Here is a 25,379-nt window from a genome sequence, read left to right as displayed (position 1 = left end):
AGTTGAGAAAATTAACATTTTATCAAAAGTAATGAGACATGCATGTTTGAACAAGACTTTATCTTTCAATTTTCACTTTGAACCCTTAAAATGTACAAGATGGTTCTGACAATAATTAGTATTTTGTTAAAAATATGTAGAAAATGAAAAATAAATAAAAAATAAAAATAAATTAAAAAAATTATGTAGAACAATCCAATAATAAAAGAAAATAGTGAAAAAGATCATCATAACACTATCTCTAAATTTAGGAGAATAATAATGTATAATCAGCTCAAATTAAATTGTAACTATATTTAATGCATATAACTTTCTTCTTTTTAGCTAAAATATAACTTTATATATCCAACATATTTAATTTGTATTAGTAGTAATTGAAAAATCAAATTATGAACCTCAAATTACATTATCGCCGAGCTCTTGTTGAAGCATCAATATGACTTTAGCCTCCTCTTCAATTGTTTCCAAGAACCTCTTATTTTCCTCTCTTAACACACCAAATTCACATTCCACCTCCTCAATCTTGGCTTGGGTAGCATCATCACTCAACTCATACACACTCTCCACCGCGCGAACCACTCGCCACAAGCTCACCACCAACAAGAACCCGCCTCTAACCCTCGCTAACACCACCTCCAACACCAACGCCACCACCACAACCACCCCATCAACTACATAAACCGGTTTCTCGAAAAATGATCTTCCTAACCCTACACTTAAAAGAAATACCCTTAAACACAATAGGCTTAAAATTGAAATTCCTACCCAATGATACCATGCTTCTAGTTTCCCTTCCACCTTTTGGCAAGAAGTTTGTGTCATAGAAGATGAAAGCTCAACTATAGACAATGCTAAATCAAATACAAGTAGAAAAATAATGATAATTTGAGCTTGAAGGGATTCTAGGACATTCACTAGGTAAAGTCTCCTTGATGTAACAACATTACTATTGCTAATTAGATTAATCTTGGAGGATTTGAACATTTTTTGTTGATAATTTTGTCTTCTCCTCCATAACTTAGTAAGATCTTGAATCGAGGATTCTATTGTTGTAATGGTAGAAATCGAATCAATTGGAGGTTGTGATTGCTCGATTGGGTTCGAGAATTTAATTATCTTAGTTTTTAAAATTTGTTATAAGAACCTTGTCCCGCTAGTAGTATATATTAGTATACCAAAAACAAGGAAACCTTTGAATAGAAGACATGAATTGGAAAATTATTTTGAGGTGCAAGAAACTTTGTTTTTGGAGATGCGTTAAGGGAAGTAGTACCTAGGAACATAACTTACTTTTACATGTTCTTTGTTTAATTCTTGATTTGCTTTTCTGTTAGTCCATATCAATTCGTCATACATACATAATCACTTTTGAAGAAAATAATGAACACACATTATTGTATGAGATGATCTCGTCGAGAGATATGTCTCATACTTGGGTTAAATAGTCCACCTAATAATGAACACATATTAGTATCTTGGATTTATCCCTAGTAGCTAATTTATATCAAAACTAATTGTATAACTATATAAACGGACTTATTATTGCTAACTACATGCAAAGTGCAATTAAATTCTTGTACCTTGGTAAATGGTAATTATATCAGTTGCTTCATAAGTGAAGTTGATAATAATTTGCTCCGAGACTTCAAATTCCCTCCGCCTTTGTTAAGAATATCTATACCATAATTCACCAGCTAATTCGCTTTTTAAATTTGCAATGCGTTCAAATTGGCCCCAAATATCCCGAAAGACAACCATCGAGCAACATACGGAGGCACACTGTACCAGACTAAGTCAACCCAACTCCACGCAGCGCCTTTTTCCTCTCCTTTTGGCTTCATGATATTTCTGATATTAGCTGCCTCATCCCATAAGCCAGCTTCTGCGTATAAATGAGCCATTGTTAGACACGCAGCAGAATTGTGCGGCTGCAAAGAAAATAGCCGATTAAAAACCTCTCGTCCCAACTCCACTGCACCATAAGTTTTGCAGCTATTCAATACAGCACTAAGAAAGTCAGAATGACACAATTGGGTTTAAAAGGCATATCATCCATTACTTGAACTGCCTTACTTAGATGTCCTTGTCTTGCATACAAATCAATCAAACAAGCATATTCATCTAATGTAGGAGACAGATCATAATACTTTATCATCTTATTGAAGTGTTCTACACCTCTATCGAGAAAACCAGCATGGTTACAAGCACTAAGCACTGCAGTAAAACAAACATGATCAGGCACAAATCCGACTGCCATCATTTGATCAAAAAGTTCAAGCGCCTCCATTGCTTTCCCATTCCGAGCATACCCTGAAACCATTGATGTCCAAAGAACATTGTTCCGCTCAATTGTTTGGTCGAAAACATATCGAGCTTCATTAATGAATCCATTTTTGGAGTACACCTCAATCAGTGAGCTCAAAACAAACAAATTAGTCAAGAAACCTAGTTTTATTATCAATCCATGCACCTGCCTACCAAATTGAACATTTGATACCATTCTAGCCGCGTGCAGAATACTGCTCATGGTGATATCAGTAGCATTTATAACCCAATTTCTCATTTGTAAATATAACCTTATTGCGTTTTCAACATAGAAGTTCTGACAGTAACAAGCAATCATTGAGTTGTAGACAACATTATCCCAGGTTTTTGCTTCATAGAAAATCAAGGAAGCTCCATCTATGTTCCTGCATTTAGAGTAATAATTAATCAAAGAGCACACCACAGAACTTTGATTCACAAATCCAAGCTTGATAACATGGGCATGAACTAGTTTGCCTTGGTCGAGCGGCTCTTTGCCTCTCATACAAGCAGCAATAATACTTACATAAGTGAAGCAATTAGGCTTTATATCACTTTCTAACATCTTCTTGAACAACTTATTGGCTTCAACTCCACAACCATATTGTGAATACCCGTATATAATCGACGTCCATGACACTTCATCATGCTGTTTCAGCACATCAAATATCCTCCTAGCATCCTCAATAGCATAACATTTAGCATAAAAATCAACAAGTGCACTACTTAATATTAGATTATTTGTATGACCATAGTGAACTATCTTAGCATGAATTTGCAAACCCAATTGGCAATTTCTAATTTTTGTACAAGAATTAAGGAATGCACATAAATTGTACTTGCTCACATCAGTTCCAATATGAAATTTTCTTATAAAAATTGATCGAAATTTCCTCAACACTGTGTTGAATGAGAACATTAACCCACTTCCCAAAAAAACCAATCCAATCATACAATGATCACTGCTGAATCTCACTTGCGCATTTCATCAAACAGTTGGCTTGCACAAATGACACTTACTGCAACACTTGCACACTAATTGAAGCTTAAACTTAACATACCTAAAACTGAAACGGTTCACTGATTTCTCTCAAGTTTTACTGCATTAAAGTCAGAATAAAATCGAATATTTCCTACTCAGAATGAATTTAGAGAAGTCCAATCGGTATAATAAAATAGAGTTTAGTCAGAGATGACATGGGTTTATTAGGGTTTTATTTTTCTACTATTCAATTTATCACGACTCACGAGAAATAGCCATATACTAGTATAAATATTAATTATGAGCATTGAAAAAATATTACCCAGTAAATTGAGATAGAGAGATGAATTTGTTTTTTATTCTTTACACACTCTTATAAGTATGAATGGTAAACAGGTGGAATATAATTATATGAGTTTTGCACCGTGTTTACGGCGTTATAGATATGAATTTGATGTTTGGTGGTATGAGGTCTTATCCACCATATATACATTTGCCCCTTCCCATATGGCCATATCCACTCAACATGCATCATAGCCACCCTTCATATGTGTACAATGTAATATTTTATATTAATTTTGTATATTTTTATCATATACTATTAACAAAAAAATTAAGGTATTAACTTTATCTTAGATACTATTAGTTAGCATAAGATACTATTAGTTGTGTGTGTGTGTTATGGTCAATTTATTGAGGAACTTTTGGGTTTCGTTGTTGCAATTGGTCATAATTAGGTACTTAGTTATTGGAGTATCAAGCAACTATTACTTGTGTCCTATTTGATGAATATTTATGTGCCCTCTTTGTATTAGATCCTAATAATAAAGGGCAATTCAAAAATGATGCTAGGCCTACATGACTACTCTTTGATTTATTAGCGGCTCATTGAACTGGTCAATCAAATGATGAATTTTCATGTCAAAGAGCTTTGTGTTTGATTTCGATTTGATGATGAGTGCTTGAATGTTTAATGCATTTGTAAATGAATGATGCACACATGTTTGCATAATGTAACATCAAGCATTATAATCAAATAAAAATGGAAACAAAGATACATAGTAGTAGTAAGTCTTGTATGAAACCGTTTTATCGTGAGACGGGCCCATACAAGCAGCTCATTAGTAAAGAAACATAAAAAAACAATGAAATTTTAATTGAACAGGGCAACAGTACTTTCTAAGGAAGTTGGGCTTATCCAATTGAAGACGCCTCATGGTGAAACAATGTCAATAAAGAATTAGTGATAAAGTAATTAATAACCATAAGAATGACAATCTATGGAGAGTGAAGTTGAGGAAAGTTAGATAAAATATGTTGTGGAATGTGGAAGAACATCTTCATGTTAGAAACATTAACAAATGATTGTACAAGCATATTTTTAAATCTACCCTACAAATTCTATGTTCTTCAGGGAAGAACTATGTCACTTACTAAGTTAACCGAATAACACATACTAATAAGCACCATTTAAGCACTTTGGCCAAGATTTATGAGTGTAACTTTCGACTCCGGCCTATGTATAGATGAAGACGTCAATATTTGCAGTCGGCTAGTCCTTCAAACAAAATCCCGAACACTAGCAGAATCAAACCCATTCTTGCGTTCTCGCGCTGCGGCTAGAAAATCACTCTGAAAATCTCGAAAGACATATTTCATGTCAAGCAGCTTTCAGCAGAGCAATCATCCCTATGGTGGGGATTTAGATCAGTAGGACTATTCAATCTACTACTCAGTGTGTGATTTTGTAAAGTGTAAACAATTTCCGATGCCTGACCTTGGAGGGTGTGTTGTCCGTGGCCTTCGGTAATAGAAACCCCCACGAATTGTTCTGCAAGGATCTTACAAGCTCTCTCAAGCATCGCCATATATCTTCGTTCTGCATCTTGTCGTATCTGTAAGTGCTTCTCAGCCTGCAGTAAATCAAACAAGAGTTGGGGTAGGTTTAGGATAGTGGCATGAGATAGCCTGCAATGGCCTTTGATACAATACTACTACTTGAAAAGACAACAGTGGGCCTATCAAAACCGTCGTGTAGGCAGGGTTTAGGTTTGTCATTTTCATTCGGGTCAATTTCGGGTGATTCATGTCGTCCTATCAAGGAGTGTTCAAAAAAGTGTTATTATCATGAACATTTTCTCAAAAAAAATATTTATAATTATGACCGACTTCAAGGCTTTGTTTTAGTAGAAAATATTTTCTTATAGAACGGGACTAGCAAAGAAATATTGAATCAAACACAAAAAAGTTGACTAAAAACTGTTACTTGGACTCGGATACTGATGTTGGATACTGGCACATGTCCAAATGTCGAATACGTCTAAATATTCAATTTTACACCTACAATGAAGTGTCTAAATGTCATACCAATGTCCGAGCATTAAGGATCGGACAAGGGTACATGAAGCAAAATGAAGAGTCTGAGTAACATAGACTAAATATATAGAAAATCCCGACAAAAAAATGATGACGTAAAACTGAAAAAATTAGGAAAATAGGTCGAAACGGTCAGGTTTGGGTTACGATGGTCAGGGTCAAAAAAATAGTTCATAATTATGACCCACTAATTTTCGGACAAGTTTCGGCTCAATCTCGAGCGGGGTCAAACTTAAAATATCTAGAGAACAAGAGTTTGGTTTATAAAGGACTATAAGTGTACATTGGATCAAGTTCAATAGAAATGACCTCACCATAAAACCGTCTCATTTGAGAATTTGTGTAATCAAATTGATCAACTATCATCAAAACTTCCACACAAAAAATAACTGATAAATGTCATGCAGAAAAAAAAACTGATAAAAATTGAGTGTAATTTTTCATACCTCAACCTGCAAATGTAGTTTAGTCTGCACCTCCATTTGAGTTCTCAACGCTTCCTTGAGTTTAAAACCCCTTCAAGCAAGCCGAATTCACCATGAAGTGATATTGGGTAAAAAGTAAAAGATTATAGTCACTTACCAAAGAACAAGATTCACAAACTCTTACTCATCCATGTCGGGTGTTGGCAAGCTTGAAGAAGAATTACTCGTCCGAGGGCTCTCCAAATGGTATGAAGCCGACATCCCTTAGGTCATTATCATTGATGATCAGTAATGAAAAGCAATGAATTTTCCAAATTAAGTTATCAATCCATATTTTGCTTTCGAACAAAATCGAATGCTTGAATTGTGTGTCTCACATATAGAACCTGATCGGATGCGAGACAATTTCATGATACTTAACTACTAACAAGCATTGCAAACGTCAAGGCGGGACATCTCCTACAGATATGATACCTTTGCCAATTGCCAACGTAGTTACTTGCATATCGAAGGAATGACAAGTTGCATATAGTGGTGACCAGTGACTACTAATGAGTGCTAATCAAGATCAATTACATTACATTACCCCAATTTTATGAAGCGACTCTCATTTATGCGAGTTTTGGTGGGGTCGTATCTACGAAACCTTACCCTTGTTAGTGATAACAAAGAGGTTGTTTTAAGTGACCCTTCATAGCAAACATCAGTTGTAACTTCGTATAAACTAAATAACAAACACACATGATTTAATGAGTCATTTTAATAGTATTCATTATAATTCGAAACCAAACAATAAAACGAAGAAAAAATTTAAGAATTTCATTTTACAGCATTGAATATTGCATAGGAATCGATCTTCGAGAGTAATAAAATAGAAAATTTTAGTGTAATACGCACCATCTTTAGGAGTCTCACCCGTATCTTTCCCAGATTGCTTACCTAATCTGTATTTCTGTCATGCAACAAAGACAATTACCAAACAGAAACACACCAGCAAGTTGATAAAACAATTCTATTTCAAAGTTGATTAATGTTGATACCGGGGAAGATAATTTTGAGACAAATATAATATACCTGAAGGTGACTTTTCAAATGGAAAAGGGTCAATCCCTTCACACCCATTGTCCGCATTATAGCCTTCGGTGTAGCTTCTGCATAGAAATTTCATTTCCAGACGATGAAACCAAAATAAGGCACAAAGCTCAGTATAAAGGTTTAACTTGCCAATGATAACAGAAACTATAGAGAACATTTTCAAGCCACAATAACATATCTTATGAAGTCTATTTGCATGTCAACAAGAGAGATATTGTATATTCTAATAGAGTATAGAACATGTTTTAGGATTTCATTTATCAGTTTATTTCTTAACATGCTATTAGAAGCCAACATGACGACAAGTCACGGATTTGAACCTCATCCACCCCTCATTTCAATTCCAAGTGAAATATTTAGCGTCGAGTATGAGAAGGGCATGCGTCGAGTATGAGAAGGGCATGCGCCGAGTATGAAAAGGGCATGTGTAACATCCACACTTCTAGCATAAATGACACTCGTGTGAGGGATCATGAAAGAGTATAGAACATATATTTGGAATCCAACCATCAGCTTAAGCTTTTGATTGAGTTGATTTCTTGACATACAACATGGCAACAACAATATAACATATCATACCATGGGGAGCAAGCTTACTAAAACTAACGATTGTGTGATATCATACCATTGGGACAAGAAAATGAATTTTACAATAATATAACATATCATATCATATCATACCATGCTTGTCCAATTTCAATCATCTTATTTTCTTTATAAAATTCATTCCAACGCATTACCATTGAGAGAGGTGGTATTAAGTGATAATGGAAATTTGTAAACAAAAAAACTTTTTTGTGATCAAAGTTTCATTACCATAGGAATGATATGGAACTTTTGATAAAATTTTACACTATAAATCATTCTCATTACCACCATTTAGTACTATTAACCAAACGGTGCGAAAGCATTTTCCATTTAGAAGCTAGAGAAAATACATAACCAAACCATCAATTTTGTCTGTATTTTCCAAACATAGTGTGAATCCTATAGACTAGAGAAACTATCAATATAGTTCGTATTCATATTCTCTCGCAAGGGATTTCTTTTCAAAAGAGAATCAATCTTCCACTTCACCCTCATGCCTAAGCATTCACCCCATGTCATCCTAGTAAAGCCTATGATTTCTTCATATGACAAACATTCAGTGATGTTGTGATGGATGACACATGTCTTTATTGTTCAAATGTCCTAAAGTAAAAGTACATTTTTGAACTCCTTTGCAAATAACTCTAGATAAAACATTTACTTTATTATCGCTCAAATCACAGAGTGGCAACCTCAAAATGATATATGTCAAAGGAAGGTCTTAACAATCAACTTCAGCTACGCTATTAGCATCGTTCGCCAAAAACACAGGTTCCTTAAAATGTATGATTACCTACAACACCATAACCAGAAAGGATTCATATAACCTTCAATACGAAAAGATCTTAACGTTTCCCTTTAAAAGCTACATTATTCAACAAATGCAAGCATTAACAACTTTCATTACACCAACTTCCAAATCTTTCTAGCTTCAATAAATCCTTTTGTAAAGACTAAAGAATCATCAAATTAAATCAAATAACACTTCCCAACCTTTCTAGCTTCAATTAATACTTTTGTCTATGGTTCATATCGAGAAGGCCATAACTGTGAATCTGTGATACTCAAACATTTTTACTTTTTGAAGAATCTAAGAAAACCTAAATACAGAAAGCACACCCAATGACCCAAAGAATTCCCTCATTCTAATAATGATGAGGAACTATTGTGACAGACCGACTCTCGGTAAGACGACCTCAAAACAAGAATGCCATACACTAATAATTTGTATTATTGGGTCAGTTCATGTATAAGGTGCATCTCGTCTCATACAAGAATTTGTGAGCAATGATGCATTTTTTTTAACAACCCCTTTTTACACTCCACCAGAATCTCTAAATGGAATCAACTCCTCAAAAAGCAAATGTAGCGTCTAAATTATTTTGTGGTACAATCATAAATTCATCATATCATACAATGCCACAAATTCATCAACATACTAAGCTCCCTTCCACAGTATCATACTCCTTCATCACTTTGCTACATTGCGAAAATCAAAGTGAAAAGTTTTTCTTTTTGTATTATTATGGAGCTAAATCAAAGGGAGGGGGAGTAATATTTTAAAAAAATAAACACACAGGAAAAACATAAAAAAATAAATTTTTGCCCACATTTATTCCATAAATAAAAAACAACCCATTTCACAATTAAGAGAAAAAAAACAAATTTATGAAAAGAAAGCATCATAATACCAAAAAAAAATGGTCAACTATCCAGAATCATAAATGCACAATAATATCAACATAAACCACCAACCCCAAAAAATCAAACCAAAAAAACCTTATTTTGTTCAAATTCAAACACCAAACAACCATAATAACACACACACCCCAAAAATTAGCAGATCCAGCAAGAGGAAAAGTCAAAGGAGAGAGAAAACTGACTGTGGGGTCCTCCAAGCTGAGTAACAGCATCAACAAAACGTTCATGGAGGTCAGCAGTCCATCTGAGACGAGGCTTTGGATCAGAAGTCAACACAAGTCTTGGGTCACCGGCAGAAGTTGTTGTAGTAGGACCCACTTGATGAATTTCATCAATGGGACCCGCCATTACACCTAAAGATTCATGAAGTTGTTGCTGGTGTTGCTGATTATGATGATGAGGTTGAATGAACCTTGGATACATCTTTTTCCTTCTCCAACAATTTTTAAAATGTGTTTTCAATAAATTGAAAAAACCCACATGAAATTTCTGCTCTAAAATTAAAAAAAAATGTAAAAAGTTTGCAAATTCCAGCAGAAAGATAGAAACTTTAAAAGGTGGGGAAAGGGTTGAAGCTGTTTTGACTATCTTTCTTCAAGAAATTGGCACAACCCACATGAAATTTTTGCCCAAAAAGTACAAAAAATAGAAAATTTCAGAAGAAAGGTAGGACTTAATATGTTTTATTCTCTATTTTTTCAATAAATGGATGAAAAATAACTAAAAAGATAGCAAATTTCAGCAGAAAGGTGGAAACTTTGAAAGAAAACAAATGAAAATAAAGGAGGGAAAAGATTGAATCTGATTTTTTTCTATAAATTAATGAAAATTGAAATTACTTTAAATATTTGCAACAAAATTATAGAAAAAAAAAAATAAAAATAAAATGAGTACAAATTTGAGCAGAAAGGTAGAAACTTTGACAGTAACAATGAGAAAAAGGTAAGAAAAGGGAGAATCTGTACTGAGGAGAGAAAGTAGAGTTGGGTTCTTCTCTTTGCTTATACAAGTATGTTTTGAGGAGATTTTGAGTTAAAAAGGAGATGGAGATGTTTAAATAATTTGGCAAATTGAGTTGTCCGTTTTTTGAGCTTTTCTAAGGACCACACTCTATATCTGTCTGTCTTCTATTCATCCTTGACCTATAAATTGGTTCCAAGTCTTCTAGTATGTGAAAGTGCGAGACTGCGAGACAATGAGATGGGATTTCTCAATTTATTTGTGAATTAGACTTCATGAGTGTTTGATATATGATTGCTTGGACGTTGTTGCTGGTTATTTTTATTAGCTTGTTCGAACAAATATTAGTATTGATTTTTAATCTTGCAACATAAATCTTTATAAAAGTTTGGGGGTAGGCGTGTACTTCTTCCGTTTTATTATACTTGTTAATTTCATTTTATTACGCAATTTAATGCGTTATTTTGATCATTTATATCTTGAGTTAGTATAATTAAAAATCTTAAAATTTTAATATTGTGAAAATACGTGAGTAGACGATTCAAATAAGATTTCACTTGTTATGTTTTTCTTACACATAAACCACAATATATAATATAAACTTGAATAACAAACTCTACCAATAATACTTGTGTAACAACTAGCCACTACTTCATAACGAATGCAATACTTTAAAACTAGGTTTTCCATTTTTCAATTAATTTTTTTACCCAAAATTTATGTTCTTGGAGCGTGTTATTGGGCACATAAATTGTGGGAAGTTGCTCATGCTAGTCTCTCCGAGGGAAGGGTCATTAACCTGAGAGATTGGTGGCAAGTCATTGATTGGCTTAGCTAGTTTTCAAAAAAGATGGGGCTTAGTCTAATAGCAAGAAATCTCAACCGAAGTGCTAAATGGGTTCCTCTTCATCAACAATATTCACTCTTTCATAGAGGAATTTGAGTTTTTAGATTATAAATTTTGCTTCAAGGAATGTGATGATATAGCTTCCAACTTATTGGGTTAGTTTTACGGTCTATTTGGTAAGTGGTAATGGAAATAAAAATTAGTGTTTTTTTGGTTAAGAATCTATTAGTTACTCTGATGGTCATGTTTGTTCAACTTTAATAATCATCTCATTTTCTTCATAAAATTTATTCCAATACATTACCATTAAGAGATGTGGTATTAGGTGGTAAATTCGGGGTACAATCAGAAAACAACACATTTTTAGAGCTGTATAAATTCGGTTGTTGATCTTCTTTTGATGCAAAACCAAAACAATCTAAATTCAATTTTCAAAAATAAAAGCCAAACCGAGTCAGAGTACACTCTAAAAAACTATTATTCAAGAAAAAACAAAAAAAAATCCATTAAGGAAATTAGCTCGAGCAAGATCATAATTACACATAAATTAATCAATATTGTTTAAATTCAAAGTATCTTTATTAAAGCCGATTTTAATCACAACTAACTGCTAATTACTACTCCATTTATTTTCATTTGTTATTTCAAAGATTTTAAAATATGTATTTGAGACTCAAAATCCATAAATGCATTTCATCAAAAATTATAAAAAGTGGAGTATATAAAAAAAATTTGTACCTAAATAAAAAAAATACTCTTTGTTTCCTTTAAGCGTGAATAATTTAGTAACCAACACAAGTTTCTTTCGTACTCTTCTCTTATATTCTTCTCAATTATCAAATCCTTTCTCTGTTCCTTGTCTTATCGCCGAAGCCTCAACCGACCAGCCGCCGCCAGCACCGGCCAACCAACTTAGCCGAACATTCGCAGTAGACTTAGCGGCGCCTGAAACCAGCAACTATACGCAGCATCCATCCTTCACCATTATCTACTTCGTCCTCCATATCAAGGTACACTCGCACCAATAATAAAGTTCAGTTCTACTCATTCAAGATGTTGTTAAATCCAAATGCGTTTCTAAATCTTTAATTCTTTTTATTTATTTTTGTGATGACTTTGAGAATTAAGTATGAAAATTTAGTCTAATTTATTGAGTTGTGGCACTTGAATTTCATAAGCTCAGATGTTAGATATAGATTGAAATGCGAATATACTTGTTGTATGCCGGTATTTGTAATTTTCTTGATTGATTAACTGTGTTAGTGGCTGATACAGGGTCTAAAATCAACGGTAGCCCTAACATATGAATACTAAGGAAATTATGGAGTAGTTTTGGCAAAGTTTTGTTTGTTAAATTACTCGTTATGCAATATATTGAACAATCAACACATAAACAAAACCCCAGCTTAAAATCTTTTTACGGAAGCAAAAACAAAAACTCACAAAAATAATCAATAACAATGGATTAAATTCAATTTGAGACCTCGAGGGCATTGCATTACAAGTGAAAAAGATTAGATATTTGATTGAAGTTAATGGAAGCTGAGTCTACAAGATGTACTTGCAAGGCAGTTACTTCTATTTTGTAAGCCAAAGTGAAATTGTGACACTGTTGTTTACTTGTAAACTTATTTAGGATTAATTCATCAAAAGGAAGGAAGCTAGTCCTTGTCACCAAACACCATAATCTGAATTGGGATCCCATGTTAATTAATGTCCACGCAATACTATATACTTACTAGTTACTACTAACAATATGAAGCTCCCAAAGCTTGTGATTAGAGAAACTTTTTGTAGATGTATCGAAAAACAATAATAATGCATTACAACTAGAAAGAAGCATGTATAACTAGAATAAGACCAAAGTTGTAGCTCTATACAAAAAATAAGGTTCGACATTTTTTTGTGTTTCTTAAATAATTGGAAAGTAAGGGAAAATATGTATGAAAAGTTTACTTGTTGGTCATCAATTAATATGATCTTAACAACCCCAACCACTAAGCCACTCCATTTTAATTTCTATAAATCCTTTTTTACATCCTTGTTCTTCTTTATTAAAACTTGTCCAAGTAGCATAATCATCATTTATCACATGCTACCCTTCTAGAATAGCACATCTGGACTTCTTTTTTCCTGGACTTCTTTTTTCCTTCTAGAATAGCACATGCTACCCTTCTTTATTAAAAGATTGATAACCTGGACTTCTTTTTCCTTCTAGAATAGCACATGCTACCCTTGGTTTCAATGTACACCCGCCACCACTGTTGATGAAGATTGATTGTAAGTTTTTTAATTTCGGATGAAAATTGTGTGATTCTAATGTAGAAACTTTAGGGAATGTGAGCAATGAGCATTACTTGCTTCGGAATATTAGTGTTATGAGTGGGATTATTATTGGGTGATTTAGATTATGAATTGGTATTAAAATGAGTTAGAACATGATTATAAAACTATTTTATTAAGTTTGATTATGAATATGGTCTTATGACCTTGATTATGGAATTGGTTTGCAAATTGGTTATGAATTCCGTGTTAACAATGATTTAAACAAGGCCTAAAATGATAAGATGTGTTCATTGTTAAAAACCGTAAAATGGAAATAAAAAGCGCTAACCAGGTTAAGTGAGTTGAAATCAGGTTGAGTTGATGAATGTCAAGTCAGGGTGTGGTTTTCAACAGAATTAACTAAGGAGGTTAAGTTCAAGGCAAGAAGTTCCTGCACCATTTATATTTGACCCAAAGACAAATCTGACCTAACCTGATTTATTTAATTTGATTTTGGTTGATTTTTTGATTTTTGCCATATAACTTGCAATCCCATTCTACTTAAAACCCTTAAAAGACACATAAGATCGAGAATAACCATGAAGACACCAATCAACACAAATTTTGAATTGTAAGTTTCTAATTGTTATGAGGTCTTATCTTCTAAAACCCACAATGCAGATTAATAGGGTTAAATTGTTGTTTATGATTTGAGTTCATGTTGACCAAATTTTAATTTGGTGGAGATAATTAAAACATCTTATAGTGAATTTGGGATCATCTAGATAGGAATTGAATTATTTCTTGTAGTTGATGAATTTGTGATTAACATAAGACGTTTGAACATTTGTTCAATCGTGTATTCGTTTAGTACTGGTTTAGTGTTACATGAAAAAGATTTAAATTCTTTTCGAAATGTTTACCCTTATGATTTTGGGATTTGGGTCATAATTGTAGGAATTAGGATCTTAGTTTTACCAAAAAAATTTCTTCGTTGTTGTTTTTAGTTATTATGGATTGCTTGCTTTGCTTACCCCTTGTTTCAAGTTCATTCATTCACAGTTAAATCATTATGCAACATGCAGTAATAGAGGTTAGTCCATTCTTGACGAGTCAGGAGTGGATAGTCTCTTCCGGGTATTTACCGGCTGTGATGCTGAATTTTTGAGAGTAATTTGTGAAGATATCGAGCTTTGAGCCTTTGATTCGTGTCTCTCCACCCACTGCGTGGATGCTGTGAGGTAAGATTTTCTATTACAAGTTCAAATTCAGAATTTCAAAACTGACAATACAATAGAGTACTTAAATTGGGTTATCTTACTGAGCACATTATATTTGGTTGAGATTAATTGGTGTTCATTTAAGTTGTTACTTGTTTATCTTATTCTTGAATTTGAATTAAATGTTTTACTTTTATGGCCACACTGATATGTTTTTATTGTGAAATTATAATTGAATCAACTTTGTTGTTGAATTTGAAGGGTTAATTCTTAGAAAAATGGAGAAGGGTGAGTCGTCTCAGCGAATTTCAGATGAAGATTCTTCACTTTTGATTCCTCGAGGAGGACCTATTTTTGTTCAGGATTTTGTCAGCCCCATGACCAAGGTTTCTGTTTTCGAGTCCGATGTTTTTCTAGAATTGGAGAGTTTGAAGGCTGAATTAGGCGCTGAACCACTTGATGTTGAAGAAGATATTTCGTAAGTCGCCTTTTTTTGTCCTCCTTCTTTCCCAATACATTATTGATCATGATTTGAACTTTAACTTTTCTGGCATAGGGTAGATGAGCTTAGAATATACAGCGATGATGAATTGGTTGCTGAGGCTATGAAGATTGCATTTGAGGTATTATCATTGTATTACCTATTACATGGGACTTGGAACTTATATCCGGCTGGCATGGGTACATGGTGAAGTGTGCTATTTTACCAAAAACAATTAAATGTTTTTGTCAAAATGAAGTGTCTAACCATGTCTAGTATTGAAGCTTTTGCATAAATACTTAAAGTGGAGAGTCCCAGTAACAGTGTATTACTATCAATGATGCTGCGTTATATTACGGTGTCTCTATTGTTGAACTAAACTTTTCTATATATGAAAATCTTTTATTGTTGTGGTTATAGGATGGCACAGATGCAAAAACTTCTTTAGGCTTGGCAGAAGACCCGTGCAGCTCTGGGTTAGTATATTTAGAATATTCTTGTACCAGATGTTATGTAAACTACTCCATTGACCCCTTCATATTGATTAAAGGGCACCGACCTAAGTATTAGTTGTTTAGTACTTGGATAAATTGTTATAGAACTAATGGAAATGTGATGGAATTCTTTTTAAGTATGTTGTGATTTGTGAGTCTAATTAGGGTTCTTATTTGGTGGTTGTTATTATCGCTGCAAATATCACTTTTTGTTGCTTTGATTGGAAAAGTGAGGGATTTGACAAGAGAAGCTAGATCATGCTTTCTGTCTTTGTAGTGTTATGTTACTATTTGATTGAATGGTCAATAAGAGCAATAAGAGCAATAAGAGCTTTACTAGTGATAAACTACTACATTGTCATATTATAGTGAAACTTGCTTGACCTTGCATTTATCATATGTTGTATTGATTCTAATGATTTCATTAATGATACCAGTGCTGAAGATTGTCAAAGGATGTTGGATGTTGGTACATCAGCTTCATGTGAGTACTCTAATGGCTTTTCCTCTGACACAAGTTACAACGAAGAAAAAGAGAATTGCAACTTGACAAAGAGGAAGGGGAAAGCTAAAATTAAGGCCAAGTCAAAAAAGGGGAGGACTAGGAAATTGGTTGATCGTGAAAAGGATAAATGCATTGATGTATTGTTCTACCCCATGTCAACCTCTGTTATATAGTATAGGTTTTATTAAATTCTTGTACTTTCTTTTGCAACGTTTCTTATAACCCCTCCCCCCCCTCTTCTCCTCTAACGTGGAATTTTTTACACTTCAAATCGGCATTTGACTTCAAATTGCCTTTTCAAAGCGATCTGAAGTTCTAGCTGTCACCTAGCTTACTACCTTGTCATTATAAGAAGTTCGAAGGGTTTTTTTATTTCTTTGTTTTTGGATTTTCTTACACTTCAAATCGGCATTTGACTTCAAATTGCCTTTTCAAAGCGATTTGAAGCTCTAGCTGTCACCTAGCTTACTACCTTTTCATTATAAGAAGTTCGAAGGGTTTTTTTATTTCTTTGTTTTATAGTTAGAGATGGTTGAAGGAAGTTCATGCTCCTTGTTATAAGAAGACTTGAGTAGTTTCAAAAATTTAACTGTGCATAACAACTTTTTTCTTTTTTTTTTTAAGAAAACTTGGTTGGTTTCTTTATAGCTCCAATATTCCTACATTAAGCTGATAATAGGAGTTGGTATAGTCTGGTTTTGTGCTAGAATTTTCCTTTCTTTTGACATGCAATATCATTCTGTGTGAAGGACAAGACCTGCAGAATGTTGCTTCCATATTTGTCAGGTATATAATTTGTATTGTGAAGTTTTCCATTACATCCATCTTGACTCTGAGATGTATATGTCCTTGTTTTTGCAGGACTCATATCTCGCAAAAGTGGAGCATCTGGCCAAAATTAGGGAGAAGCAGGAAGAAGATAAAGCATCCGTTAAACTTCATTCATTCAAGTGTGTATTTGGATCTTGTTGAAAAACTTTTGTGGTAGACCTTCACAATTTCTTTCTGTTTTTTTCTAATTTCTTACTTTTATTTTTTGTTTGTTGGTGAAAGTTCAGTCGTGATAAAGAAAACACAGGTGCACTATCTTCAGGAAATGTTGAAACTCTGAAATATCTTGAATCATCTCATCCTGTAAAGGTGTGCCTTTCAAATCATTCATGTAGATTGAATGCTCTGTGGTGCTATGCTGATCCGTGACTCAATTCAGTCATTAGTTTTATGTTTGCTTAAGGTCTGCTTTCAAAATAACTATTATATAATTGATGAATTTGTGGTTTTGCTTTAATCTTTTGCATTTTCTTCCTTTTTTGTTTGGTGCTTCTTAGGGGGGTAAAGCTGTTAGGGTGCCACTATCAAAATGTTGGAATCTAAATTGACATATGTAAAAGCTAAAAGATCTTACATCCTCTTTTTTTCATTTTTAAAAACATTAAATAGAGTGAGGACTTGTAGTATTGCCATCAACATGCTAAACATGTAACTATGGAAGATAATTTGGGCAAAGTGAAGGAAATTTCATAGTGGATATGGTTATAAATACTCATAGACGTCATAGTCATAAGTAATTGCAAGCCTTAGAAAGGTTTTGGTGATCAAGAGCCTAATTTTCTTCTAATTACAAAATGGACATAACCTCTCAAGATTTCAGATAGGATTTTTCTTTATGAAGTAACTTTTAACAAATGCCATCTATTTTTTACTTTTCTCCTTCATTGTTGTTCTATAAAATCTTTTAATTTATTCATAACTCTTCTTGTAGTTGATTCCCCTTCCTACTATCATCATTACTCTTTTTGCCTGTATAATTACATGTCAGTACTCAGTAGAGTGGGAGGATTGGGCTGGCTCTTGGTATACTAAGTTTACCCTCTTATCTCTTTTTTATTCCACTCCTATTGTTCCACTACAGACTTCATTAGTTCTGATTTAAAAAGTGTATAATTTGAACCCTAGGGTTAATTCTGCTCGAATCATAATACTGTTTTTCTGTTTGAATTTTTTGTTCAGCATTGCTGTTATCCAACAATACTAGTATTGGGAAAAGGTTTAGAAATTTTTTCTTTCACTTTTTTTCATCTGTGACTTCTCAAAAATATAACAAAACTTGTACGGTGAAACTGTTTTAAAGACGATTCTATTCCACTTTTCTAGGAGCAGAAGCGGAAGAGGAGAAACAAGGATAAGTGGTTTTATGATTTGATTATGGGTTAAGATTTTCTCTGTTTCTTTCTTCTTACTTTATCTCAACCTCAACTCTTTTTTCTCTCTTCTGTAATCTCTCTCTGAAATCTCAATCTGTCTGTTAGCTATCCCTAATTCATTACATTACAGTTATGGACTGCTGTAAATTTGTTACTTAGTGTAGCAATATTGGATTTGCAGTCTCAGCTTTCTGTGGTGGTACTATTTCTTAGAATCTTTATTCATTCACTTCTACCAATTCATGATGTACATCTTGCCTTTGAATTCTACTACTGATTTTTCCCTTCCGAGAATGTGATTGTGTTGGAGGGAAGTAGAGACTAGAGAGAATTTGTAAGATAAGTAGATTAAAGTGATAGAAAGATTTTGTTTTTGTGATAAAATGATGAGTACAATATCCTTTTATATAGGGGTTGGAAGTTGCCTACTAATAGCAGTGACCTTTGAAAGTCGCACTACCTTTAGCCTTTCACATACATGTAACTGAAATTTTCGTATTCGATAGTAATTGAAGTATACCATGTCCATTATGTACATTTTTACTGAGTGCCTTTATTTTTCTCTCGCTCTCTTTTTCTTCTAAAAATTAATAATACTGTTTTTGGTTATGAGCAGCTTAAGTGCTCAATGTCAGGAAAACATGGACCAATTCAATATCCAGAGGTTATTCTGTGTGTTGAGATTTATCATAGTAAAGCTTCTTGGAAAAAGGTATGGATTAGTGTCATTCAGTAAGATACTTTAAAGTGTTTTAACTTGCACCTTATTTTAACTGTCAAATGCATCTGTGCTTGTATATAAATGTAAATATTGTTTGTTCTATCGTTTGATAATCGATGATCAATTCTAAATTTATTTTTCAATCACCACAAGAATGCCATAAAGGAAATCAATCAATGGTGGTTTTCAAAGTCAACTACTATAATTATGCAATCTCAAGTGTTTGATTATTCTAATATGAAATCTAAGCCATCCGTTTTTTTTTTACTAATTAATTAATGATTAACATACAAATAAAAAAAATTAGAAATAGTGAACGTGTTCGAAAATAATTGATTATCGGACACAAATAAAACAATTTCAAGTAAAATCTCAAACTTAATATCAAGGTATGATAAATTTGTATTTCATTTAATTCATTATAGCAGTTCGCTTTAGTAGCCAAACAGTATAGAATTTCCCATGCCAAAGCCTTAATCCCAATTCCCAATTTGGAAATAAGAATTCCTATGTAAGGAAGAATAAGTTTTTTCAAACGCATGAAGTATGTCTACAAGTCTTATACAGTCTTATTTGTGGTTACAAGATTTGGTCATGTTAATTTACTTGATCTCTCCATGACCCGTGTGTCTCCCTCTTGTTGCAGACGCAAGAATTTCTTGTCCTTGGGAGTCAATGCCTGACTGAACTGAGGGATAAAATCCATTGTTTAACAGACCAGGTGATGCAAAAAGCAGATGCACATGACCCTTCTGGATATTTCCTCATAGAGGTTAGTTATATATTATCTTGTTGCTTCTATCTTATTGTCACTGATTTCTAATTTGAATTGAGCTTTCGATTGGTGTAGGGGGTTTTCTGCAATGACACTCGGGATCCTTCAGCAATCGAGTATAGCGAGCCAATACTAGATTGGCTTAAGAATTGTAAGGAAGAGGCACTTACAAAATGGAACTACATTCTAGCTGGTGTAGGAAAGCGTCGGAAGCTTCCCGTAGGCAGCAAGCCAGTATCCAAGTTGCCTACTTTTATGGCAGTCAACATGCAAAGTACCCGCTTTTGTGATTTGGGATTCCGACTTGGAACTGGATATGTGTACTGCCACCAGGTAAGAAAATTGTCTTTCTTGTTCAAAAAACCTAAGCAAAAGCAAAACCAAACATAAAAATCATGGGTTAGCCTAGGGGTTAAAGTATTGTAACATATTCATTAATCTCCGAGCGATCGCAAATTATAAACGCAAAATATGGTCGGTTTTGGGCTATTGTTGGGTCATTTTGAGCAAATTGCAAAATTAAAAAAAGCATGTGTTGAAGACTTCCCTTCCACCCTCTTACCTGTACGGATTGTCTTTACCTTTGAAAAACAATGTCTAAATCCGCATTTTTCGCTTTGGACTTATTCTGGTCATATACTGATTTTATCAGCAATTGTTTTGCAGGGAGATTGTACTCATTGTATGGTGATTAGAGACATGAGATTGATTCACCCTGATGATGTACAAAACCGAGCAGCGTACCCATTGCTTGTCCATCAATTGAAAAAGATTCTAAAGAAATGCACCGTTTGTCGAATCTACAAAGCCACGAAGGTGACTTTGGATGATAAGCTGGCTGGAGAAAATCCTTGTTATTTTTGTGATAACTGTTATTACCTCCTCCATTACTCTGAAGAGGGTAATCTGCTTTATAGTTCATTTACAGTGTATGATTATCTCCAGGATTACTACTAGTTTCAGAATTTTTGTATTCAAAAGTATATTTTTAAAAAGGAAAAAAAAAATTACTCGTCATACTTGTAGATGTTTTTTAAGCTGGACAGTAATTTGGTCAACTATTTTAGATGCATAAATTCTCCATTATAAATGAGTACTAGGTACATTTTGATGTGTGCATTGTTTCAAACTTATAATTGTTGAGCCAAATGGCAAGTGGTACAACCAGGAATCACTACATTTCAAGCAGTGGACAATATGTAAAGCCGATTGCAAGGTACCATTGCACACACGGCATTTAGAAGACACAAAGTTGAAGCAGAAAACAAAAGGTAAGCAGACTTTAATATGTGCATTCCTTTAGAGAAAGAATCAGAGATCTTTTTTACATGCATGGAATTGGTCTGCAGTCTGCACTGTGCACTGCAGGTGTTAATCGTTATAGTTACAAGATTTAGTTGTAAAGATTTATGTGATCTTTCTGTGATCCATGTGTCCCCCTCTTGTTGCAGCGCAGGATTTTCTAGTCCTAGGGAGTCAAACCCGGACTAAACAGAGGGATAAAATTCATTCTTAAACAGATGTGGGAATGCAAAGAGCAGGTGCACATGACCCACTTGGATATTTCCTTATAGAGGTTAGTTTTTAATTAACTTGTTTGATTTATCCTATGGTGACTGATTCTAAATTCAATTGAGTTTGCCATTGGTGTATGGGTTTTTCTGCAATGAAACACGGAACCCTTCAGCAATTGACGAATCAGGTTTACTCTAATTGTGATGACCTATCCACCAGAATCTGACCCGACCCGAGGATCACTCGCATGGAAGATTAATCCAAATATGGGGATAACCAAACTCAACCCGCACCAAACATATTATGAACCAAAATGTAGCTATAACCCAATAGATTTCATAAAAACCGGACTTCAAATATCTGGTTCAATTTGACAGACTTGCAATTGATACGATGTTACATCGCTCAATTTGCCTAGTATTAATCAGGCATGTAAATATGTTAGACCTAAGCCGTAATTACCCAACCTCAAACAAAACAGTCTTTCAATTTGCCGAAGGTTAACCTGATTACCTGACGTATAGCTTCTGTATTAAGCAGACATGACCTGATCTAGTTTAACTTGATGTGGGCATATGCCGGACTGTGCTGGTATTGACTTAGAGCAAACCCGAACCCGAGATGACTTGGTCCCAATCTGACCCAGTTCAAAACTTTGAGCTGACTCGTCAAGACTCAAACCCAATATGAGCCGAGCTAAAACCCAATTGGATAATCAAAGATGTGGCCCTAGACTATCGACCTAAAACACTTCAAATAGGTTTTAGATGTGATGATAAGAGTTACTGGCTTACTGCATTCTGCTTATCAGATGTTCTAATATCTGCAAGAGAAGATTTAATGTGTCCGTTTGAAGAAGTCTTTCTTTTCTTTAACATCCCTCTTTACATTATATTTCAACTTGGCATGTTTCTTGATTTTAATTTTAGACACAATTCCTGCTACCTGTTACTGGTTATTGCAACTATTTTGTAATTTGTATGTGGAAGAACATCAAGTTGCTATGTTATGTATAAGGGTCTTCTTTTGGAGCATTATGGATGGTCCCTTCTAACTTTGGAGGGTTCCTTAGTTAGTGCTCCGATAGCAATTATAAATGGCTTCTGATGACCGCACACTAATAGAACTACTGTGTGGACAGATACGGGTCAAACATTTCTGAACTTGATGCGTCCTGATAGGCTTAGTGAAGCTTCTGCCTCTTGACACTCAACTGTTTGTTTTGCATATTTCCTTTCATGAAGGCTTATCATTAATAAATTGTTATAATTTGACCTACAACTACTTGGTATAATTTTATGGAGACAACAACGAACACAATGCCAAAGCCTTAATCCCTAGAGATTAGTGGTCATTTACTTGAATTCTTCTCCCTTCATTTGATTACATAGTGAGCTTTGTTCAATTTCTGTAACATCCCTCACTGAATCAATATGATCATGAATGCCATTTTCCAGGCATTTCGCTAGGTTTTGCTTGTTGATTATGTCCATGCTACCTTTTAGTATTGAAATTCAGCTTATCAGTCCGTCTCTTCTGCCCCCATCCTCTCTCCAATTTGTTCTAGTTCTTCCTTTCACCTCGCTGAACAATCCCGATTTTCCCTTGATTGTAGCCTTTCATTGTTTTTTTTCGAAACTAGTGAGCTGCTGTCCTTGGCTTGAATCACGTTCTTAAATGCATACTAGGAATGAAAAACAAACCCTTTAAAGACGATATGCATTGCTAATAGTTGCATAGTCTGTACTTCTGTCTTGTTCGTCTTATTGCTTCAAATGCATACATCAGGATTGAGGAAGATCTATGGCACTATACTTGAGTACCTTATCCATGTAACAGTAAGCCATGCCTTCTTTCTATGTACCTTTTTCTTTAAATGTTACGTTTTATGCCCGTTATTGTTCGATTTACAGTGTTCACGCCAAGAAATCATGATCAACTGCCTTCATATTAATGCATTGCTCAGGTTCGAAACAGATGCATTCAATTAGAATTCGAGGAAGAAGAATCGGGTCAAAGGACTATGAAACTGAAATTTGGGGCAGTTTCTCATGTGAGACTAGTACAGTTAGTTACTACTGAAAGTCTGAAACCTCTTACAAAGAGGGAATGCAGGTTAGCTAGCTACATGATTTTGAAAAATTCTGAAAAAGGATATTTTTATGTTAGTATAACTTATAATATAAAGAAAGTTTTTGTTACCTTCTGTTTTTTGATTTCTTACCTCTTTACCATCTAAAAAATTAGTAGTAAAGCCAAAGCGATAAGGAATATGTTTTTTTTTCTTTTGAGTCGGTGGTAAGGAGGATTCTCTACATGTAAGAAAGTTTGGGGAGAATTAATTCTTTCTATATGTGGTGAAATTTGAACCCTTATTACAAGAAGACGAGAAAAACCTTCAACTATTAGGTTTACTAATGATTCTCAAAGCATGAGGAATGTTACTCTAAAGCACAAATATTATATTATACACTTTTGTCCTTTATATTTGCCACATTTGCATTAAATTTTTGGTTTAGTTTTGAAGAGAATAAGTGAAAGATGGTATGAAAGAAGTAAATAAATGTGTAGATGAAAATTAATAAAAGTAATGGGAGTTATTTATTTTCACACTAGAAAATAGCAAATTCAATGATGTACTAATGTAACAAATTTAAATGTAGTAAGACACAATATTATATCTTATTTTATTAGTATTAAGCCATAAGGTATGATGATACTTTAACAATGAAAAAAGTGGTTAAATTTATTTTGATTTAGATTATCGATATTATAAAAGTATATTATTTGAAATGGTTGATATTTACAAAATATAAGTGATATGTGGTATAGAAATAATCTATTCTCTTGATTTGAGATACTAAATTGAACTGATTTGGTCTACTACATGTAGGGAGCTGAATGAATAATAAAATGTTAAAAAATCAAATTTAAAAGAATTGAATAGAATTAATGAAACACAATTAAATTGTAGAAAATGGAGCTAAGTTTGAAATTCCCAACAAAGTAAAATTGTTCATGATGGCTTGGAAGATCATTACAATTGTGAGATTATATTGACAAATGACACCAAAACATGCACTAGGAATTGTGTAGAGGGAATATTTCTTTTCCCCATTACACATGGCCCAAGTTATTTTTGGTCAAGAAAAAGAATATAATGAGAGGAATTATTACTCTATGCACAAAAAATAAGGGAAGTGCTAAGTAGGGAACATGTAGAGGAAGTTTATACTACACATTTTCTTAAACACTTTTACCTTGAAGGTTGAGCATTTGTCTCCATTTCCACCAACATGAAGTACTAAACTTGGATTGCCAATAATCTTCATTAACATTTGACATCTTAGCTCATTATTTTTTTTTTTTTGGGCAAAATTAAGCAAGATGTGTATCTAGATTTAGAGCACCTAATCTAGATCTAAAAGTATTTGAACATAGATATGTGTATCCCTCTCTTGAGATGTAACCATTGAATTTTATTTCTTTTTTAGCGAAACTTTATTAATTAAATCAACTAAATAAATAAAACTTATAAATTTGTAATAAAAATAAGTATTGAATTTAAGTGATTGAAATAACCATGAAACCGAATTATAAATTAAATTGAATATGTGTACTAAATTTCAATACTTGTTAATACTAAATTGAATTGAACTTATTACTCCTACTTATTAGTAATGAATAAAACTAACCTTAGTTGTATAAATTATCAGTACCTACTGACTTAAACAAAGTAAAAAATATTTAAAAGAAATGTATATTTAATTATAAAATTTATGGAGTTGTTAAGTAAGTCTCTCTCTTGATTTTTTTTTTGTTCATAAACAATTTTATACTTAAAAAGAATAATTACTCATTACTAAAATTTAATTATTGTTCAGAATTGAGTTTTATCTCAGTTAACATAAATACCATAAT

The 25,379-nt window shown here is 33.5% G+C and overlaps 3 protein-coding genes across 9 annotated transcripts; 1 reads left to right on the top strand and 2 right to left on the bottom strand.

The window, feature by feature from the left end:
- Positions 1-1,706: 1,706 nt before the first annotated feature.
- LOC130811339 (putative pentatricopeptide repeat-containing protein At3g23330) lies at positions 1,707-3,223 on the bottom strand. Its single transcript, XM_057677611.1, has 2 exons — positions 2,097-3,223; positions 1,707-1,992 (listed from the first exon to the last, which is right to left on the bottom strand). The coding sequence occupies exons 1-2, from the start codon at positions 3,221-3,223 to the stop codon at positions 1,707-1,709; spliced, it is 1,413 nt and encodes a 470-aa protein (XP_057533594.1).
- Positions 3,224-4,530: 1,307 nt separating this feature from the next.
- Positions 4,531-10,648, bottom strand: LOC130822623 (protein PHR1-LIKE 2-like). 3 transcript variants are annotated; one of them, XM_057687674.1, is made up of 7 exons: positions 9,654-10,648; positions 7,162-7,238; positions 6,985-7,039; positions 6,272-6,350; positions 6,109-6,178; positions 5,064-5,199; positions 4,531-4,975 (listed from the first exon to the last, which is right to left on the bottom strand). In XM_057687674.1, exons 1-7 carry the CDS (start codon positions 9,892-9,894, stop codon positions 4,947-4,949), a joined length of 687 nt encoding a protein of 228 aa, XP_057543657.1. In that variant the 5' UTR covers positions 9,895-10,648; the 3' UTR covers positions 4,531-4,946. The 3 variants fall into 3 exon arrangements, with proteins under 3 accessions (XP_057543657.1, XP_057543658.1, XP_057543656.1); XM_057687675.1 differs by having other exon boundaries at positions 4,531-4,918; XM_057687673.1 differs by having other exon boundaries at positions 4,531-5,199.
- Positions 10,649-12,036: 1,388 nt separating this feature from the next.
- On the top strand, positions 12,037-24,939 carry LOC130818400 (snRNA-activating protein complex subunit). Of its 5 annotated transcripts, none has more exons than XM_057684582.1 (14): positions 12,037-12,288; positions 14,629-14,784; positions 15,025-15,241; positions 15,320-15,386; positions 15,665-15,720; positions 16,176-16,380; positions 17,105-17,193; positions 17,302-17,383; positions 19,064-19,159; positions 19,815-19,940; positions 20,019-20,276; positions 20,610-21,214; positions 21,395-23,296; positions 23,425-24,933. In XM_057684582.1, exons 3-12 carry the CDS (start codon positions 15,042-15,044, stop codon positions 20,898-20,900), a joined length of 1,470 nt encoding a protein of 489 aa, XP_057540565.1. In that variant the 5' UTR covers positions 12,037-12,288; positions 14,629-14,784; positions 15,025-15,041; the 3' UTR covers positions 20,901-21,214; positions 21,395-23,296; positions 23,425-24,933. The 5 variants fall into 5 exon arrangements, with proteins under 5 accessions (XP_057540565.1, XP_057540556.1, XP_057540561.1 ...); XM_057684573.1 differs by adding an exon at positions 13,497-13,558 and having other exon boundaries at positions 21,395-24,933; XM_057684578.1 differs by having other exon boundaries at positions 21,400-24,933.
- Positions 24,940-25,379: the final 440 nt, after the last annotated feature.

The sequence above is a fragment of the Amaranthus tricolor genome, chromosome 1, assembly GCF_026212465.1.
Source record: "Amaranthus tricolor cultivar Red isolate AtriRed21 chromosome 1, ASM2621246v1, whole genome shotgun sequence".
Classification (NCBI taxonomy): domain Eukaryota; kingdom Viridiplantae; phylum Streptophyta; class Magnoliopsida; order Caryophyllales; family Amaranthaceae; genus Amaranthus; species Amaranthus tricolor.
Note: the sequence above shows the minus strand (reverse complement) of the source record. Positions and strands in the feature narration are given on the sequence as shown.

Bases quoted from the DNA above. Each gene is read 5' to 3' on its own strand.
- LOC130818400 (XM_057684578.1), top strand. From the start codon at position 15,042: ATGGAGAAGGGTGAGTCGTCTCAGCGAATTTCAGATGAAGATTCTTCA. The intron at 17,194-17,301 runs GTGTGTATTTGG...GTGAAAGTTCAG, and splicing joins GTTAAACTTCATTCATTCAA to TCGTGATAAAGAAAACACAG. The intron at 19,160-19,814 runs GTATGGATTAGT...CTCTTGTTGCAG, and splicing joins GTAAAGCTTCTTGGAAAAAG to ACGCAAGAATTTCTTGTCCT.
- LOC130822623 (XM_057687673.1), bottom strand. From the start codon at position 9,894: ATGTATCCAAGGTTCATTCAACCTCATCATCATAATCAGCAACACCAG. The intron at 6,351-6,984 runs GTGCGTATTACA...TAATGACCTAAG, and splicing joins GGGTGAGACTCCTAAAGATG to GGATGTCGGCTTCATACCAT. The intron at 6,179-6,271 runs GTAAGAGTTTGT...GCTTGCTTGAAG, and splicing joins CCAACACCCGACATGGATGA to GGGTTTTAAACTCAAGGAAG.
- LOC130811339 (XM_057677611.1), bottom strand. From the start codon at position 3,223: ATGTTCTCATTCAACACAGTGTTGAGGAAATTTCGATCAATTTTTATA. The intron at 1,993-2,096 runs GTATGCAAGACA...TGTATTGAATAG, and splicing joins TATGCTTGTTTGATTGATTT to CTGCAAAACTTATGGTGCAG.